Here is an 18138-nt window from a genome sequence, read left to right as displayed (position 1 = left end):
ATTCTTCATTTCACTTTCCTGTCTAATGTGTGCTGTGAAAAACGCCTGTAAGGTCCTCACATGGTGCGAGGTGGATTAAAAGAGTCCGCCCTGTGTTCTCATTCATTGTCATCGTTAATGGATTATATGTTGTTACACTCCGGTCCCGCAGGCGGCAGTAATGCCGTGCACGCCTCGATATGTCTGCCACCAAAATACTCATTTCACAGAAGAATTATTTTTCTTTTCGGAAGAAGATCCCGACAAAGCGGCCCGATTTCTTTTCAGACAGAAAAAAGCAGTCGAAGAATCAGAAAACCGACGATGTACGCCAGAACAAATACCGGCAGCTCACATGGAGACTTTCAAGATCGAAACGGAGTAAATTATGTGACATCGACAGAGTCCTTCGCTCACTGCTCTCAATTGTTCTGGAAAAAGGATCCCAACGACTCCGGAGTAAGAAAGCCAGCTACCACCGCTGTTAGCTAGCGAGCCTAGCGCCCACATAGCTGCAACAACACGGCTAACGGGAGCTACAGTTCACTAACGCGGGGTTGAGGGAACTATTATTTGCATCTGGTGGTTCACTGGGGTTATGTGTGGCTACAAGTTAGCATCCAGAAATGCTAATTTGCTACATGCAAACACAGCCACCGTCATGCTGAGCTGCCCCTGGCCTAGTCTGGATAATAGCTGCTGCAGAGCTAAGTGGCTAGTAATGATTAGCTCCTGTAGTGCAAATGGGTGAGCGCGTTACACGCCGCGTAATTAGTGTAGTTAAAATATCGCTGCAATTCTATTGTTGCTGTGTTTTGAAAATAAGCCAGCATTTAAGTGAGCGTGTCTAGTTTTGTAGCTGAACATTGGTCAGCTAATGCTAATACCATGCAACTGTGGCTCTGCCTTGTTTTGAACAGCCCTGTCCAAGGCAGAGGCAGCGCGTTGTCTTTAGATCTCAGTCGTGTGCCAGCAAACTAAACTGTGCACCTTGAAGGTGAATTCCACTGCTGTGTGCGAGCCAGGGGGGATTTATCAGCGCAGTGGTGCACATATACGGCCTGCGATATTGTTAGCGAACAGCGCAAAGTAAACACGAGCAGGCTGTCCCACAGGAAACGGTGGCGGAAGACGCCCCGCGGAGGATTTGAAAGAGCTCTTTGTGATGCCAGACTGTGCGGTTCATTCATGGTCGCGCTCATCTGCACAGTCCACACTGAAACCTACGTTCTCATTTCTACCTTTTAACACGTATTTGTTTGTTTGCTCTCGACTCAGGCTACACGCTAATGTTATTTCATGCACTGTGACACTGTGAGTCACATCAGCATTTAGTTCCCACGGTCAAGTTGACCCTTAGTACTTTGTTGTTGTTGTTGTGTTCGAACAGTCGATGTCACCTATTCAGCCCTTATTCACCTGCTCGTTCTTTCATTTTTTCGTGGACTACTTTCTCACAGTATATCACACAAATGATCATTTAGATGAGTGGTTCCCAAACATTGTATATGGGCACCCACTTTGTGAAGCCAGTTTGCAATATAAATCATGTCATGTTCACTTTTGTCATTAAATAGCTTTTAGATTATTCAGTCTCTTTCTGTAATGTCATTTAGAATAGAGGAAACACATATTTCCAAGAAATATATGCTCGCTAAATTAACCATAACATTCATAAATGATGTTAAAACAAACACAGAAATCATAATTATACGTTTAAAAATGTTATTTTGGTGGCTCAGAACATTTCTTGTGACCTTTCTTTTACGTCCCTACCTGATTGTTAGGATTGACTAACTAGGAGAGATGTAGTGATGCACAAATGCTGTGACAATAAGTTCAGAGTTTTAATTGCAATATCATGACAGATGCACTCTGACTGTTTAAAGCTCTGTGTAAATTAAGCATTTGTCTTTTTGTAGAGAGCTGGTAAAAGTGTATGATTAAAGTACGTCTGTGAGAGAATCTTATACTAGTGCTGCATGATATTAGGAAAACATGACATCCATTGACATTGTTTACTGATGTGGTTATGACATTTATAGAAAAATACTGATGTATGCAGTGTTAATAGCTTTCTGTTTCAGGTTTGCTGCTAACTTATGCCCTGACAGTGAGTTTTATTGACAATAAATAACATCTCTTACTACCTGGATTGTTGAAAGGGATTAACAAAATCTTAAAAGATCAGTTTTAAATAGATGTATACCTAATTTTAATCCAATTTCAACCACATGGCTTTTTTAAATGTTATATGTGTGTGTATGGATGGTCATTTCTACTGCACAGCATATTTTGTCGAGCAACTGCACATCAGGGATGGAAGTAAATGTAGCTTATATTCATGTAGTGGTATTGGTGCATTATGGTAAAAAAAAAAAAAAACATAGTGAAAGTCTTACATAGCACTTCAAAAATCTAAATTAAAGTTAGTAGGTACCAGCAGTCAAATCAAAGACATGTTGATATTGGTTTTGGTTTTGGTTTTAAAGTATCTTTCTTTCTCATAGCCAAGTTCAACCATCAACTGGTGCGATCAGCTCCCTTCGTCATCAGCAGCCCTCACCAGCTCCAGTCTCTCCTCCACGTCACTGTCCACCTCCAGTCTCTCCATGGAGTCCCGAGCGCCGGTATCTGCATCAACAACAGCGGTAGACGACATGGAGGACTCGGACGAGAGGCCGTACGTCTGTGACCTGTGCACGTGTGCCTACAAGCACGCCAGCTCCCTGCTCAACCACAAGCTCACACACAGGACGGGGGACTTCAAGTATGTACCTGGGACTCTCTTAAGCATCTTTTCACACTAAAATTATTGGGTTTACCTGGGAATTTGAACCTGACGAAAAAGATGATCATTGTCCCACTGTAGCGTTTTTTTTTTTTTCATCCCTGCATCACCCATGAGTGTAATGTGATTTTCATAAGAAACAATACAAGTTGTAGGAAGAAGAAAACTACTACTAAGCTTCTTAGTATCTTATCTCTAATTTTGGTCCTTTTTTTCAAACATAACAGCGAGTGAACTGTTTTAGGCATTAAGAAAATGAAGTAAGACAAAATAAAAATATTGAGCGCTCTTCCAAGATGTTTGACAGAGTATTAGGGCCACATTGGGAGAAAAAAAATTCACAGACTTGGAGAATAATGTCTTAGTTTATGAGAATAAAGGTAAATGTACAAGATTAGTCTTGAAGTCTTAGAATTTATAATATTTTAACCTGTTTTTGAAGAGGAGAGTTGTTAAAATGAGGGCTGTGGAGCATTGTACTTTAGATTAGGTTTCACAAACAAGGCAACACTTAATCTTTTGGGACATCAGCACCACATTGTCATAAGTATCAGGACTTTAAAAAGTATGTGCAACAAAATGCATCTTTTCCGCAGAAAGAACCAGGCGGACTTCAAGGAAATCGCTGCTTTTGTGGAGGGGGAAACAGCTGGAACTGGTCGACTGCAGGGTTATCAGTGGATGCATTGGTGGGCCACTCATAGGGGTTTTGTGGTTTCTCTAGTTTATCATGTGAATTCTCATGCCATAAGGCGTTGGGGCTTCCGCAGGTGTACTGTCGGCATCGGAGACACCGTGCTCGCTGTAAAAATTAATTATCAGTCTGATTGTTTCTTGAGAAACCACAAAAGCCCTCTGAATGGCCCGCTGATGCATCCACCGATATCCCTGCAGTCGACCACTTCCAACTATTTCCCCCCTCCACAAAAGCAGCGATTTCCTCCATGTCCGCCTGATTCTTTCTGCGGAAAAGATGCATTTAGATCCAGTTCAAAAAAGAAGATACAATCATGAAATGCTCTGCGGCCCTCATTTTAGCAACTCTCCTCTGGTAAAACAACAGGTTGGAATATTACGACTTTATTCTCAAAGTCTGTGAAAACATTTTTTTACTCTTTGTAAATAGGGCTGAGTATCAATCAAAAATCTTCAATACCGGTACCATTACCGATACTTTCACTTCAATACTGGTTCCTAAACGATCCTTTTTTCAATAGTATCGTTAAATTGAAGGTTAAAGTGAAAGACTGGGAAAATGAAGGTTAAAGTGAAAAGACTGGGAAAATGCAAATTTGTTTGGAGACCCCCCTCCCCCCCCAAAAAAAATCCCCTGTGACCCAGTGTTTGGGAACCACTGATGTAATCAAAGATGCCAGAGTGTTGAAAATGACTCAGGACTAGTCCCAGCTCGCTCATCACAGGTCCTTGTAGACGGAGAGCATCGGTTAAATGCCTGAATTGACTCAACACCATTTCCACCTTTAACCTCCGCATCGTTTTCCTCTTTGAACTTTCAGATGCGACTTTTGCAGCAAACCTTACACCAACTACATGTCTCTTCGCAACCACATGCGAATCCACGGTCAGAAGCGCTACATGTGCGACTTGTGTGGGAAGGCCTTCCGCCTGGCCCGGTACCTGCGGAACCACCAGAGGATCCACGACGACGGGCCCAACCGCTTCGACTGCCCTTCGTGCTGCAAGAGCTACAGGACCATGCTGGAGTTGGCCCAGCACCGCTGCACAGCTGCTGGCAGTAGCCAGGTGGGTCTGTGTGACGGCATGCACTGACAGGAGAGCATGATGGTTGAATGATGAGTTTGCAGCGCTGCCTGTTGTCTAACTCTGTGAGTCTTTTAAAAGCAAAACACGCGAGAGCCTGCATATTTTATATCTGAATGAAGTATACTGTGATTGTTTTTGTTTAAGCTTGTGTCAGCTACTTAAAAGCTTAGGAATCACAGCTTCTAGCAGCCTTGTGCTCCTGTTCTAGGGAAACACTTTGGTTCTTTTAAAGTGTGGTTGTATGAGTTGTTGACGAATTATCACCCACTCTCAATGCTAACAATGCTAACATGGCTGCCAGCATGGACGGATAGAAGACATGTTTTACAGAAGGCTCACTTGATCAAATCTAGGTCTATTTAAGAAAGTGTTAGCCTCTTTTCTCACAGTGATGTCTCACTCGCCTTTTCTGTCTGGAAACAAGTTTGTAAACCACTCTCTCTGCAACACTTAAGTCCATAGTAAGAAAGTTTGAGCTAAAAGTGCTGATTTTCTTTCTGTCCCTGCTGGTAGCCACTTTAAAAAAACCCTGAACTATTTCTGTAATACTTATGTATAGCAGAGTATACACACATTAATATAGCAACTACTTTCTGCTTACAAAACAAAAGAGGGAAAATGTGGTTAAATCCTGATGAGAGAATGAAGTGGCACTCCTGTGTCGTGATGCAAGCATCCTGGTTCTTTGTTGTTCTGGTCGCTTGTCCAACTTAATTCATGTCAGTCCCTCCCCCCTCCCTCCCTCCCTCCCCATGTTTACAAAACAAGATGGCTCCAAATTCTGATTGGCTGTGATCTGAACATGACACTCTTGTGGTCACACACTGTCACGTCTTCCAGAGAACACAAACACTGCACGATTGAGTGTCTCACGGGAGGCAGGTGCTGTTTTTGTCCCAGTATACAGACACTAGTGAGAAATAGATTTATTGAATGAAATGTGTCCACCTCCGCTTTGCTACATCAGCCAAAACACCTTGTACAGTTTGTTAGTGTTGGACAGAGTCTGGTTTAACATGTGGAGCGCCATTTGGAGTCTTCCTACCATCCATGAACTTTAAAATATCTAGTTCTTTAGGCTGACATTGCATAAAGTTGTTCTCCTTGTCAGTCGTGAGTTTAGCTGTGTTTTTCTTTAGTTATCGTCTGATTCTTCTGTTAGAAGTTCCTCGGGGGGGGGGGGGGGGGGGAGGGACTGTTCTGCTTGTGCAGGAAACCCAGCCCAGCTTTTGTCAGACTAACACAATAATACAATATTTCTTTTCTATCGAGAAAGTGGAATGATTGATTACTTGTGTGAGCCTGAAGGAGGCACTGCACTTGGGCCATGTGGTGACTTTCTGAGGAGAGGCAGCAGCCTTTCAGTGTGTAATGTTAAGGTTTGTGTTAGACGGCTCACCTGGACTGCTTTTTCTCTGTCCAGCGCTAGCACTCAACCTTGTAGCAGCACATTTTGATTTCAACTTCATAAGCTCGTTTATGCATTGAAGTTCCGAGGCACATTAATCAGTCTAATTTGAAACGTAACAAATGGCAAAACTCTGGGGAAAAAACTACCATAATACAACTGTTTTTAATGAGGGAGATTATGACTGTGCCATGTGTGTGGAAGATTAAGTCTGGTCAGGCTGTGATGATGGCCTGTCCTGCACGTGTGACTGGGCCACTCTATTGTTTGTCTGCTGCAAAGCTGCCGCTCCATTTTACATCTGCGCTGCCTTTTGAAAATTGCCATAAATAATATATTTTTAAATGTACCTTTAATTTGAAAAAGATGTTGTGCCGTACCAAACATCCAAAAACCATGTTCAAAGAAATCTTAAAGAGGTAGCACATCCTCAATTGGCAACCCCCGATCACGGCGTTATTTTTAAATATGTCTGTCTCTGTCTGCCAGACTCTTCAGGATTGAGCCATGCTCTGTTGCAGCAGTAAAGGCCGTCACTGTCTGAAATGAGAACAATGCCTTGTTTGAAACGCATACAATTTTAAAGCTTCTGTCCACATCCAACACTCAGTGAGGCAAACTAGTACAGCTTACAGCCACTGTATCTGAGTTAATCTCACCTTTCTGTCAGATGACACTGGTCCTGTCCTATGACGTCTCTCAACATCCCAGCTTTTCTGTTTAAAGAAAGGATCCACACAGTTGGGTTTAACTGAAAAGTCGAGCTGGTGTTTGAAAGCTCAGGCGATGGGCGGGTTCAAAAACAGTCAAACCACACAGTCCATGATCCCCTTTACACCTGGCATTAGAATGCGTCTACTGTGATTGGATCGTGCTCCACCACATGCACTCACACCTGGTGTTAACGTGCGCCACCTGTGTCCACATCCACATCCCATCAGTATGCGGTCGCAGTCGTTCATCACCCTTATGTCACCTCCCCCTCTTCTTCTGCAGAGATTTTCACCACAATGGCGTCACATCTTGTGCGCTGCCATATCAACAACAATGTTGGCTGCAAGTGAAGTCACACGCTATTGTATGGCTTATAAGCGGAGGGTCGCTGGTTCAAATCGCAGGACGGGTCAAGGGCTGAGGTGCCCATGAGCAAGGCCCCTACTTCCCTATTGCATCCCAGGCGCAGACACTGCTCCTGCGCCCGGCGTGCGTGTGTGTGTGTGTTCACTGACTAGTGTAAAAAGGATGGGTCAAATTCATTCTCACTAATTGGTGCATGTGTACACGTGTTAATAAATAATAAGTTGACGTGTGTAAAGACAAACACACATTACTGCTGCTCCAAATGTACCCTTTGTGTCATGAAAACATGATAATTCTCTGTTTGTGTAGCAAACCTTTAGCACGACAAACCATCAGTTTGTCAATTGTAGGACATTTTTGCTCTTAATTTGATTTAATTCTACAGTGGACTCTGTTTTTTTATTTTTGTGGTAACATTGCTGCACAGATGGTTGGCTTTAAGAGAAAAACTGGAGTGTGGGTGCGTATGCATGCATGTCCATGTATATGTGGTATGGTCTGCTTTGAAATGTGCATGTAAACATGTTGTAGCCCATTCCTCTGGACTCTCTGTCCTCTCTTCAGCTACAGTTACAATCAGCCTTCTGGGCAGAGCTTGATTTGCAGCTGTGCTGTGATGACAGTGGGCCTGTGGAGCTAGGGTTAGACCAGGCTTAGGCTAAGTTTAGGTCAAAGGTCAGGGCTAAAATCTGCCACAGATCTGACACATATACACAAGTATAGTAATCCAATGACGTGTGTGTGTCTGTGTGTGTGTGCGTGCTTCTGTCTGTGTGTGTGTGCACTTGGGGTTGGTTCATAAGAACCGGTTCAACTGCCCGTCCTGCTTTAAGAGCTACCGAACCATGCTGGACCTGGCCCAGCACCGCTGCAGCGCCGTGGCCAAACACCAGGTTGGTTTGAGCATGAGCGTGCGTGCTTGTGTGTGTGTGTGTGTGTGTGCGCGTCATGCGTGTTGTGTGTGTGTGTGTGTGAGGCAGGTGAGGTTTAGCTGCAGGAAGGACCTGCAAGCGATTTCAGATGTGACGTCACAATTTAAGTCCCATGCACAGAATTGCAACAAGGAAAACAAATTTGACCCACAACTTGGGACTCATTTCTCACTATGAGTTTTTATGTTTCACTGAAAGACTCATATTTCCAAACTAGTTTATTATTTATAGCATATGTCTGGACTGGGAAGATCCATTCATCGCCTAAATCATTTCATTTACAATCATTGGTGGCTTTAATCTATATCATGATTCCGTATTATGAGTTGAGCGTAACCACATATGGTGCATTTCCACTAGCTCGACACGGCACGATTAGATTGCGTCTGCATTACAAATAAAGTACCTACTTAACGTGGGCGGAGTCATCACTGCACGACTGCGTGAAACTGTGGTGACTTTGTTTTATACGTGACACACAGTGTGTGTGTGTGATTTCTGTCCACACGTCTCCAGAGCACAGACTACAGCGGCAGCGGCCTGTGATGGCACTCGTGGTCGGCAGTGCTGTCCCTAAATACACCAGACTCCTCTGTTAAATATAGAGATTTCCCTGGTAGTTGTTGGAGATTAACCCACGTTTTTAGGATTAAGTAGTTTTAACTTTTCTACAGTTGGTGCTGTTCGGTTTGATTTCAGTGTGCGATGTCTCTTCCTGTGACGGCACTCTGGCCAGTCAGTGGCCGACAGTCTGACCAATCATCGCATAGTTACCTAAGTAGAACCGTGGCGTGGCGAGTAGAGCCAGTGGAAATTCGCCATTACAGTTGTTAGAGTTGAAAGTTGAGGTTCTGGTCAACAAACAGTTGGAGCTGGCTCCATTGTTGCTCTACTCCCAGTATATGTTGTGAGTCTCTTCTCATTACATGCTCTTCAGGGGTCCACAACACATTTTTGGGTTCACCTGCCCCTGACCAGTGAGCACAGCTTTAAAGCAGGTGTCCACACATGACTCGACACATCCTTTGTATTAGAACAGATTATCTTGGAAGTGAAAATGAAGGTGCACATTAAAGCACAGGGTAGTCTACATTCCTTTTGTTGTGTTCATCTTCCCAGTTCACCCGAAATTTACAGTCATCTGACAGTGATCTGCCGTCTGGTTAAAACAAAGTGGTTTCCGTCTTTTTTAAGACTCCTAAAAAATCAATCTAAATGTGTCGACTTTATTCGTCTGCATAAAATGAACACATGGACATTTTGTTGTCAGTGTTCTGTAGAGTTGTCTCATAGGCGTTGTCTTATATCTAACGTCTTTTCAGGCCGTCTTTAGTTACTTTCCCGTGACTGTAGTTGGCTACATTGCCAAAAAATCTCCAAACACAAGAGAATGATGATGACAACAGTCAACATCAGTGTAAGAGAGAGGCGGGATAGGGCTTTGATTTTGAATAAACGATTTTGAATAAATATCTAATTGCGGTTATTTTGACAGGAAACGCGATTGCGATTTCAGAGGGAATGGTTATTTTTACGTCGTTATTCTCATGTTCATTCAAAAAAAAGATTAATGTGTGATATTTGTGCAGCTCTGTGAGAAACAAAGATGTTCTCTTCAGTCTGTAGAATAAGATGTGAAATAGTAATTCATCTAAAATGATATTTTGGCTTGAAAATTGCTGTGAGCTGTATTGCGATTTCCATGTAATTTCGATAAATTGTTCAGCCCGAGTTGACAATTGACATCATGGTTTTATCGTATTCTTTGTCTACAAGAAAGCAAAGGTGGCGTTTTGAAATTTTCCCTCAGAGGGACCCGTTTTCTAAAAATCCAGTTGCAGGTCTCCCAAAACGCAGAGAAGAAAAACCTGCGTGTTCACCTCCATCTCTTATCTATCCCACTGTCTCAGCAGTGCTTTTAGTCCATAAACCTGTATCCTGTCTGAAAATGAATGATGGTCCAAAATAAAAGGCTAATACCCAAGTTGTAAATTGTACAATAATAAAAAAATAATTTCCTTGTCTAAAGCTTTGAGGTCGAGCTTGTAGCTCTAAATCTTGAGGAGAAGCAAAATGACTAAACCTCGCTGGGTTGGGGACAAATTGACAGGGCCAGCATCTGTTGTCATAGTTACCATAGTTACAGAATGTAGACTCAGGTCATTTGGTAAATATTTGTGAGAGTATTTGTGTGTGTGTGTGTGTGTGTATGTGTGTTGGATTTGATCACCCCATCCAGTCATATTAATAGGTTTAAAGACAGTTAGGTTAGTGAGAGGTGATGAGTTTCAGTCAGACACACGAACACCACACACTTACACTGAAGAGAGAGTAAAACGACAGGTCATCACGTTCATCTGTCACGTCTCCTCTGCACTGTGTCTGATCTGCTTTTGTGAAGATGTTTGTGTCACGACGACGCGGCGAACACTGAACTCACCCCTCTTCGCCCTGTTCTTCTGTCTCTGTTCGCCCTCCTCTTCCCTCCAGTCTGGCAGCCGTCGTTCCAATTTCGCCAACAACGCCCGTCGGCAGCAGCAGCAGCAGCGACACAACAACGCAAACTCCATGATGCAGCAGCAGCAGCAGCACAGTGGACACGGCCAGCAAGACACACTTCCCTCCCACTGCGTGTCACCGATGTCTCAGGGAGGTCAAGGTGGCAGCCAGCCTGACCCCCACCAGGTAGACGTGATGGGTGGTGTCACCGGGGCAGGGACGGGACCATATGGATGTTTCATGTCATTTTCAATCTTGAGCAACAATCTGCCTTAAACTTCAAATATGACAAATACATTTGATTTTTTATTTCCCTTTTACATATTTCAATGGGAATAACAGCGATGTAGGACATCATAATTATAAATGAAATACAATTACAGTGAATTGTTGCCGTCAAATGGTTAAACGGCAGTTGTCTCTCTTCTGAGACGGTGGAAAATGAAGCGGCTGTTAGCCGGTTTAAGTCTGCTTGAAAGTGTGACATAAGTTAATAGAGCATGGCTGTAACTAATGACTATTCTGATAGTCGACTAGTCATCGGTTATTGAAACGATTAGTCAATCACACAATTTACTCAGTGGCTTATTTTGGGCATGTGCCAAAAATAACTAGGTCAATAAAAACACATTATTCAAATATATTAAACAATGCTGCTGTTTAAGATACAAAAGATAAATAAAAACACTTCAGTATCATTTTTTATTTCAAATTTAAATCCAAGGGGGAAAAAAAAACTACTGTCTGTTTTTTGGTGAGCCAAGGAATCATGATCAAGAATTTTTTATTTGAAAAAAAAAAAAATGCTAGGTAGAAAGTAAGATGTTTCACTCGAAACATCTTGTTTCACGAAAACATACAAAACTATTACCTGAAACTAGCTTTTCTGGTCTACAGTGAAAAATGTAGTCGTAACTGACATTAAATTAATTTCATTACTGATTTTTGACAATGTTGACTAACCAAGAGATCAGTAAATTGAACTGAAGTTTTTCCACATCTAATTTAAACGTCCCTCGTGTTAGAATGAGGGACATCTAATGGTGAGACTACAGATTGTAACAAACAGTGGCCTTTTGTGTACCAAAAAGGATGATTAAAGTTCTCCTTCTGTCTGTCAGGCTGTAAAACAACACCCTTGCTTAAAGTACATATGAAACGCTATAAAACCCAAATGATTCTTACTTTAAAATGATTATACCTATATTATTCAGTGTCTAAATGGATCCTTAACTGTTTTTGGAGGGAGCCGTGATTAAGCTGAGACTCTAGCCATGTGGACTCTGTGGAGCCAGGAGTGTGAGTGACTACAGTAACACACACTCTCCCTTGTGGCAGGCAAAATAAATCAATTAGACTGTATGTGGACACGCTTGCTGGCTGTTTCCAAAAAATGGACATTATTGTGAAGTTGGAAACTGACTGCTATCTTTATGTTTCTGGTTTGATGATTTTTTGATGAGTTTTCAGCTTCATAAATGTGAATATTTCTGGGTTCTTTGCTCCATAAAAGAAAGGAATTATTAAAGCGGAATCATTTTGCCTTGTGGACTTGAGCTTTGGCATTTTATGACGTTTGCTGTCCCTCCTAAGAAGGTTTGTGCCGTGTGTGTTTCAGCAGGGACGTCCCAGCTCAGTGTCCTCCCAGAGCAGCCAGCAAAGCATGAGGAACTCCTCCTCCAACAAACACGTGTCCTCCTCCAGCGCAGCCCCGTCCTCCTCCTACTCTCTGCTCCAGCCCCTGGTGCCTGAGGTAAAGGAGATGAGCTCGGGATACACTAGGCTGAGCGTCAACTCCATGGTAGGAGAGAAAACAGCCACACACCCGCCATCCACTATCTGCTGGCTAGCTGCCTTCTCCCTGTCTGCCTACTAACATCAGGACAGAGGGTCTAGTACTGTAATACTGAGTGTGTCCACCAGGACTTCCCCTGTAGGGCACACAGAACTGTGCTGTTTTCTACTTAGAAGCCTGGTCGACACAGTTTCTCATCTCCTCCTGAAATCTTTCAGATTTTGGTCTGTTGTTTTTATTTCAAATATAACTGTAGATCTGATTGAAAAGGACAGTTTTGCATAGTTCAGTGCATTTTCATCAACGTGAAAAAACAACAGGTTCGCGAACAATAGTCGACTTATAATAATAAGTATAAAACAACTCTTTTTCGTGGTTTACACTTTTTTTGTACATTATCAGCAAGTTTATGTGACATTCATGTTTTAAGTCACCAACAAAAACAAAGAACCATTTTTCCTCACATACAATTTCAACTCTACGGAGCCCTGGAGGTGACGCTTTAAAAATAAATTCCAGGGGTCTGTACAGCCCAGAACCAGCTTTGCCATTAATTACCTTTCAATTGATATACTTGGTCTGCTAATTGCGCCCTCTGCTGGCATGAATCTTAATTTCACAGTTCGTGAGGTCTCAAGAAATGACATGAAACTCACATTAGGATCACTAAAAGAGGCTAATATGAGAGTTAAAGTAGTTCAGTCTGAGACTAAAGGTCTCGGGTGGAATCAGGGAGGAAAAGTCCCGCGTTCAAAATTCCAGAAACGTTTCACAGGAGTTAATGAAAATGAACTGGAATTTTGGATCATTTACAGAAACTGTGTCATATACAAGATAAACATTTTGTTTTGTCATAAGCAGACATATGACGTGACACAATTAAAAAGCATGATAACTTTATCAATGCTTACATTCATGAAACAATCAATTCTTTCTTTGAACGCGAAGAACATGAATGAAGCGATAACATAAAATAAAAGCAGCAACAGACCAAACTGTGATTTGATTTCACTACTTTCTTACCTCGGGCTATGATCTGTTGGACTGTGGCGGTAGGAACCTCTCTAACACCACTAACTGTCACTGTAGTCGTGGCTTTCACTCTTTCATACTAATCATTCTCTCAGTGTTGTGTTTGGAGCCTGCTTTTTTTTTCCCATATTTCACCAACACAGCATATTTCACTGAAGCGATGTTCAGTGATGTCACCGGGGGAAATGGAACATGGGATTTTGAGTTTCTTGGGGTCAATCGCAGGTTTCAGTTCAGCTATTCATTCATTCATTCATTCAACCCTGTTAGTAAATGAACACCAGAATGTTGTGGCTTTAAGGCCCAGTTTGCTGCCCTCTGCTGGACGTTTCCTGAACACATACCAGGGCTGCATGGTCGCAGTAACGAGGGAAACAGGCGTCACAAACAAGTGATGAATGTTTCCTCTGCGTTCACTCAAACAGCCTCTAAATGTTTCAGTGATGCTGTAACAGCATTAATGATCAAAGTCATTTTCTGTAAAGTAGAAGCTCTTTAACCAAAATGATATTTTTAATGCTTAAATGTAGTTATTATTGTTATCCATGGATTTTCAAATTTACTGATTTACACAAAAAAGCACATTATTATTTCTTGATTAATATCAAATTATAGTCAATTATTTTCTCTCCTGAACAGAAAAAATTGTTTTAGTGGTTGAATATTATGCTCATATTATATGATCTATGAAAAGTTATTATATTTGGGTATAAAATGAATTTGGGTCGTTGATAATGAATTAAATTCCTCAGTATTTTAATTAAATCTACTTTATTTTTGTCTGTTTTCGTTATTTCTAATTCATCTTAAATACGTTTTCTCTTTGTTCACTGTGAATCAATGCATATCAAAACAAGCACTTTTATTTGTTTTTAAAGGGCGTGAACATGACTGTCTTATCTTTATCTTTATTCTTTATAGCTGGTGCTCAGTGAAGCAGTTATTGCTTATTATTATGATTTTCCTTTCCTGGTATCTGATAGAACATCAGATCAATACAGATATTGAATAATTTCAATCATAATCATTTTGTCTTTCTCAACTTATTTTGCCTCATTCACCACGTTCACGGTACATTTTCATTGGGTGTTTTTTAATCTCTGAAGGAACTCCACTGACTCTCTCTGTGTCTTTTTTTTCCTCTCTTCTTTCCCCCGACAGCCAAAACACCAGGAAGCGTTCTCTCTGGCCCCCCAGCGGCCCCTCACCACCATCAACCCCATCGGCCACATCCTTCATCCGAACGGAGCGCCCACGCTCAAGCCTTCCCCCGTGCCACGCAGCATCCAGACCATGCCATGGGAGCAGCGCTCGCTCTACAATCAATGAGACTTTGACGGGACGTCTGTCGCAGCCGCCTCCGCCCCGACGCACCCTCGTCCTCGTCCAGCATCAAAGATGGAGGACTCCAGTGACCACCTCCACCGCCTCAGCCCCCACCCCCCCCTTCCTTTTGGAACGCCGAGTTTGGGATCAGGGGAAAGGGCACTACTGACAACTAGTTGAGAGTAACTGAGTAGTTAGGTTAATAATGTGTTGCCTTGACCCTCATGTATGATCTATGCCATGTACTGAATATAAGTTAAAATGTCCTCCCCTCTCTAGTTATGAGAATATCTATCCCTCCCGTTATGAATAGTGTCTCTCCTCACCTCCTTTCTCCATATGTTAAACAAAACAAGAGGCTATTTTTATCAACCAAGTCCTGAAGTTAAAGTAACTCTCTGCCCATTCTAATATGTTTTTGAACATATACCCCAAGTTCTTTTTAACTAAACAAAGATTCTGGAAAGTAAAGGGAAAGGGGAAACAAAAACTTTTTCTTTTTTTTCTTTTTTTTTTTTACCGTACCCCTTTGTGATGCTCCAGAACGAACCGTGTGTATATTGTGCGTTGGGAGGTGTCATGACTGTTTGTGTTCCGTTCTGTTTGACCACACCTCTCACCTCCTGAGCACCAGGCAACAGCGAGGACCACGAGGAGAGACGCCACCGATGTCCGGCAAAGAGAAAAAAATGAAAGGAAAAAGTCCAGGAACGTGCCAGTCGGGCCTTTTTTTTTAATTTTTTTATTTTCCTGTGTCGTTAAGTGAAGTGACTGCTGTTGGGAAAAGGACCTCCCTCCTCCCTCCTCCCTCCTCCCTCCCCTCTCCTCCCTGCGCTCTGCCACAGCCAAGGACACGGACTCATCAGCGCAGTTTCCTTCTCTCAACACAACAGGAACACTCACTTGTTCCTAAACGTGCGTGTGACTGGTGGCACGTTGTTACTGTAGTTTTTGCTGGTCTGTTGGCCGGGAATCAAATCTAGAAGATAACACTTCACACGTCTCCATTCTTCTTCTTCTTCTTCTTGTTTTTTTTTGTTTTCTTATCGTTCCACACTCACCGTTAACGCGTTCATTTGTTCCTTTCACTTTAAAAGCACTTGAAGACGAGTGCTGTCTAATTGTTACTGTCTCTGTCTAGAGCTGAGTCGACTGTAAAGATGTAACACTGCCTTACATCAACGCCCCCCATCCCCCCCATCACAACTCAACATGAACGCCGGTGACTGAGCAGCGAAAACTGGTGCCTGGTTCGTGCCCATGAACACTGCTGTGTGTGGACGGTACAGTGGCCAAAGCTCTGGACCCACGCTCCCAGCGTCAACACTTCCTTCCTCCCTCCCTCCCCCCTCCAGTGTCGTTCTCTTATAGAAAACCGTCACACCTGCTAGAGCTGTCACTTTCTCTTTTTCACAAACTCAGCCACATTTACACGCACACACACAGACGACTGTGACATTATTTATTATTATTATCCTTAATATTAGTCGCGCACGGTCGATCGCTTGTTGCGTTTCCCATCTGTGTTGAGTCTACACAGATTTGTTCAGTATTTTTCCGTCTCTGGTGTCCACACTCCACTCCTGGTAAATGTCGTCAGGATGACGGTCGAGCTTCGTGTCCTTCACTTTCACTGCACGGCTGCGTCTCAGTCGTACTTTTCTGATCGTCCAAACTCGCAGTGCCCTCTGCGGGGCAACGTGGCAATTACTTTAAGACAGTCCTCTGCACTTCTAGGCTGTAAGTTTTGAATTCCAAGTGTTAAAGGTTCAAATTAGACTTTTTTTGCCCCCCCCCTTCTGTTCAAAATGATTTTTGAATTTCTTGTTAAAGTGACAGCCCTAACTCCCTCACCGTTCTCTGGACAGATTTGAGTTCAAACACCTACCTTCAGGGTGTTTCATTAAGCAGCGTGTCCTAGTTGGCCGGATAAAATCCAAATCCACGCTTCACAAGTGTTTTATCTGTTAACGGGTCCTTTTGATGAATAACAGTTGAACCATGGATGGGATAGGTAGTCACGTTAGGTTATCTTGCTAACACGGTGCTCATTGAAATACCCACAATTCTACTGACATTGTATTTTCTCTTTTTAAAAGTTGTCTCTATTTTTATTCATGACATGTTTTCATTGTTGCTTTTTTTTTCCCGTCTCCTTGTAAAGTGTCTTTTGAGTATTTAGAAAAGTGCTATACAAATAAAATGTTTTATCATTATCGCCGTCGGTGCTGCTTGTCCTCGGCTCACGGTAGCATTAGCGCTGCAGCTAATGATCAATGCCACTATTATTCATGTTTTGACCTTTTTAAAACATGAGTGAGGGAAGAAGAGAACAAACATAAACTGGATTCTTTCCCCCTCAGGGAGGACATTTTTCCAAAAATAAAAAGTACTATAACGACACAAATGGAGGGATGATAACTTAAAATAGGAGGCATCTATCTTCTAAAGCACGATTCTTTATTAGGTACACAGGACACCTTCTGTTGTCTCTTCTACTTCTGGGTTTCTAACCAGTCTAGTTGTTCTCTGACAACAGTGAGGCATTTTCTCACAGGATGTTTCCCTCTTCTTTTTCTCTGATCTTACAGAGATGATTGTGTATGTACAGGAAATGCCAGCGGTTCAGCCGTCTCTTCCTCTATCTGATGCTTCAGCAGGTGGACTTGACCATGGCGACACACCTGAATGCATTGAGGCACAGCAGAGTGATTGGCTGCCTGGTGAGTGTTAAATGAATGGTGGACTAAAAGGGGAAAAAAACGAACTCACGAGGGTGAAATCCAGCTGTTCTGCTCTGGGTCTCATGTCACTGGCTGTGTGGGAGGTTGTAGGACGAGGAGCTGATGTCAAACAAATGTCCAAAATCCTAAAATACTCATTTCCTATATGGATTTTTTGAAGAGAGGATTTGTGATTGTTGGAGGATAATAATTCTCTACCGAATCACAGACATTTATGTATTGAATTTAGAGCCCAGTGTGTTTTTTGTCCAGCAGTTAAAAACAGAAAGGTAGTCATTTATTCTTCACTGGAACATTGAGGATCTCATTGGCATCATCAATATCAGCTGTACATATATTAAAGGCAGGATTGTTGGCTGCTGTAAAATAAAGGAATATCTTATATACACTTTAGTGGGTCTGACACAGCAGGTAAACATTGATTTTTTTACATAATATAACCATAAACACACACTTGTATCAAACTACTTGTTTGGCAACAAACAAAGGCATAAAGGAGCAACATTTCTACCATTTTGCTCACATTTTAATGATATTACACTGTACACAATCACACAGCTGGTTCAGCTACAGTCCTGCCCTCTGTCGCCCCCGCTTACTCTATCGGTGGTACTGCAGCCTCTCAGCAGGCATCTGCTCTTCTTCTCTTACTTCATTTCCTCATCTTTAGCAATTATTACACTTTAATTAAATTAAATAAAGTGGCAGAGCTTCTTTATGTGTTTTTGCAAAACAGGTGAGACACGTTTTCAGGACGAAGGACAAGG

At 42.3% G+C, this 18138-nt stretch overlaps 1 protein-coding gene across 5 annotated transcripts; it reads left to right on the top strand.

The window, feature by feature from the left end:
• The first annotated feature begins 206 nt into the window (after positions 1-206).
• On the top strand, positions 207-16843 carry LOC122785312 (zinc finger protein 646-like). 5 transcript variants are annotated; one of them, XM_044051050.1, is made up of 7 exons: positions 207-438; positions 2490-2749; positions 4288-4534; positions 7847-7936; positions 10466-10660; positions 12096-12275; positions 14463-16843. In XM_044051050.1, the coding sequence occupies exons 1-7, from the start codon at positions 304-306 to the stop codon at positions 14628-14630; spliced, it is 1275 nt and encodes a 424-aa protein (XP_043906985.1). In that variant the 5' UTR covers positions 207-303; the 3' UTR covers positions 14631-16843. The 5 variants fall into 5 exon arrangements, with proteins under 5 accessions (XP_043906985.1, XP_043906986.1, XP_043906984.1 ...); XM_044051051.1 differs by having other exon boundaries at positions 12093-12227; XM_044051049.1 differs by having other exon boundaries at positions 12093-12275.
• Positions 16844-18138: the final 1295 nt, after the last annotated feature.

The sequence above is a fragment of the Solea senegalensis genome, linkage group LG19 (assembly GCF_019176455.1).
Source record: "Solea senegalensis isolate Sse05_10M linkage group LG19, IFAPA_SoseM_1, whole genome shotgun sequence".
NCBI lineage: Eukaryota > Metazoa > Chordata > Actinopteri > Pleuronectiformes > Soleidae > Solea > Solea senegalensis.
This window is presented reverse-complemented; position numbering and strand designations above follow the sequence as displayed.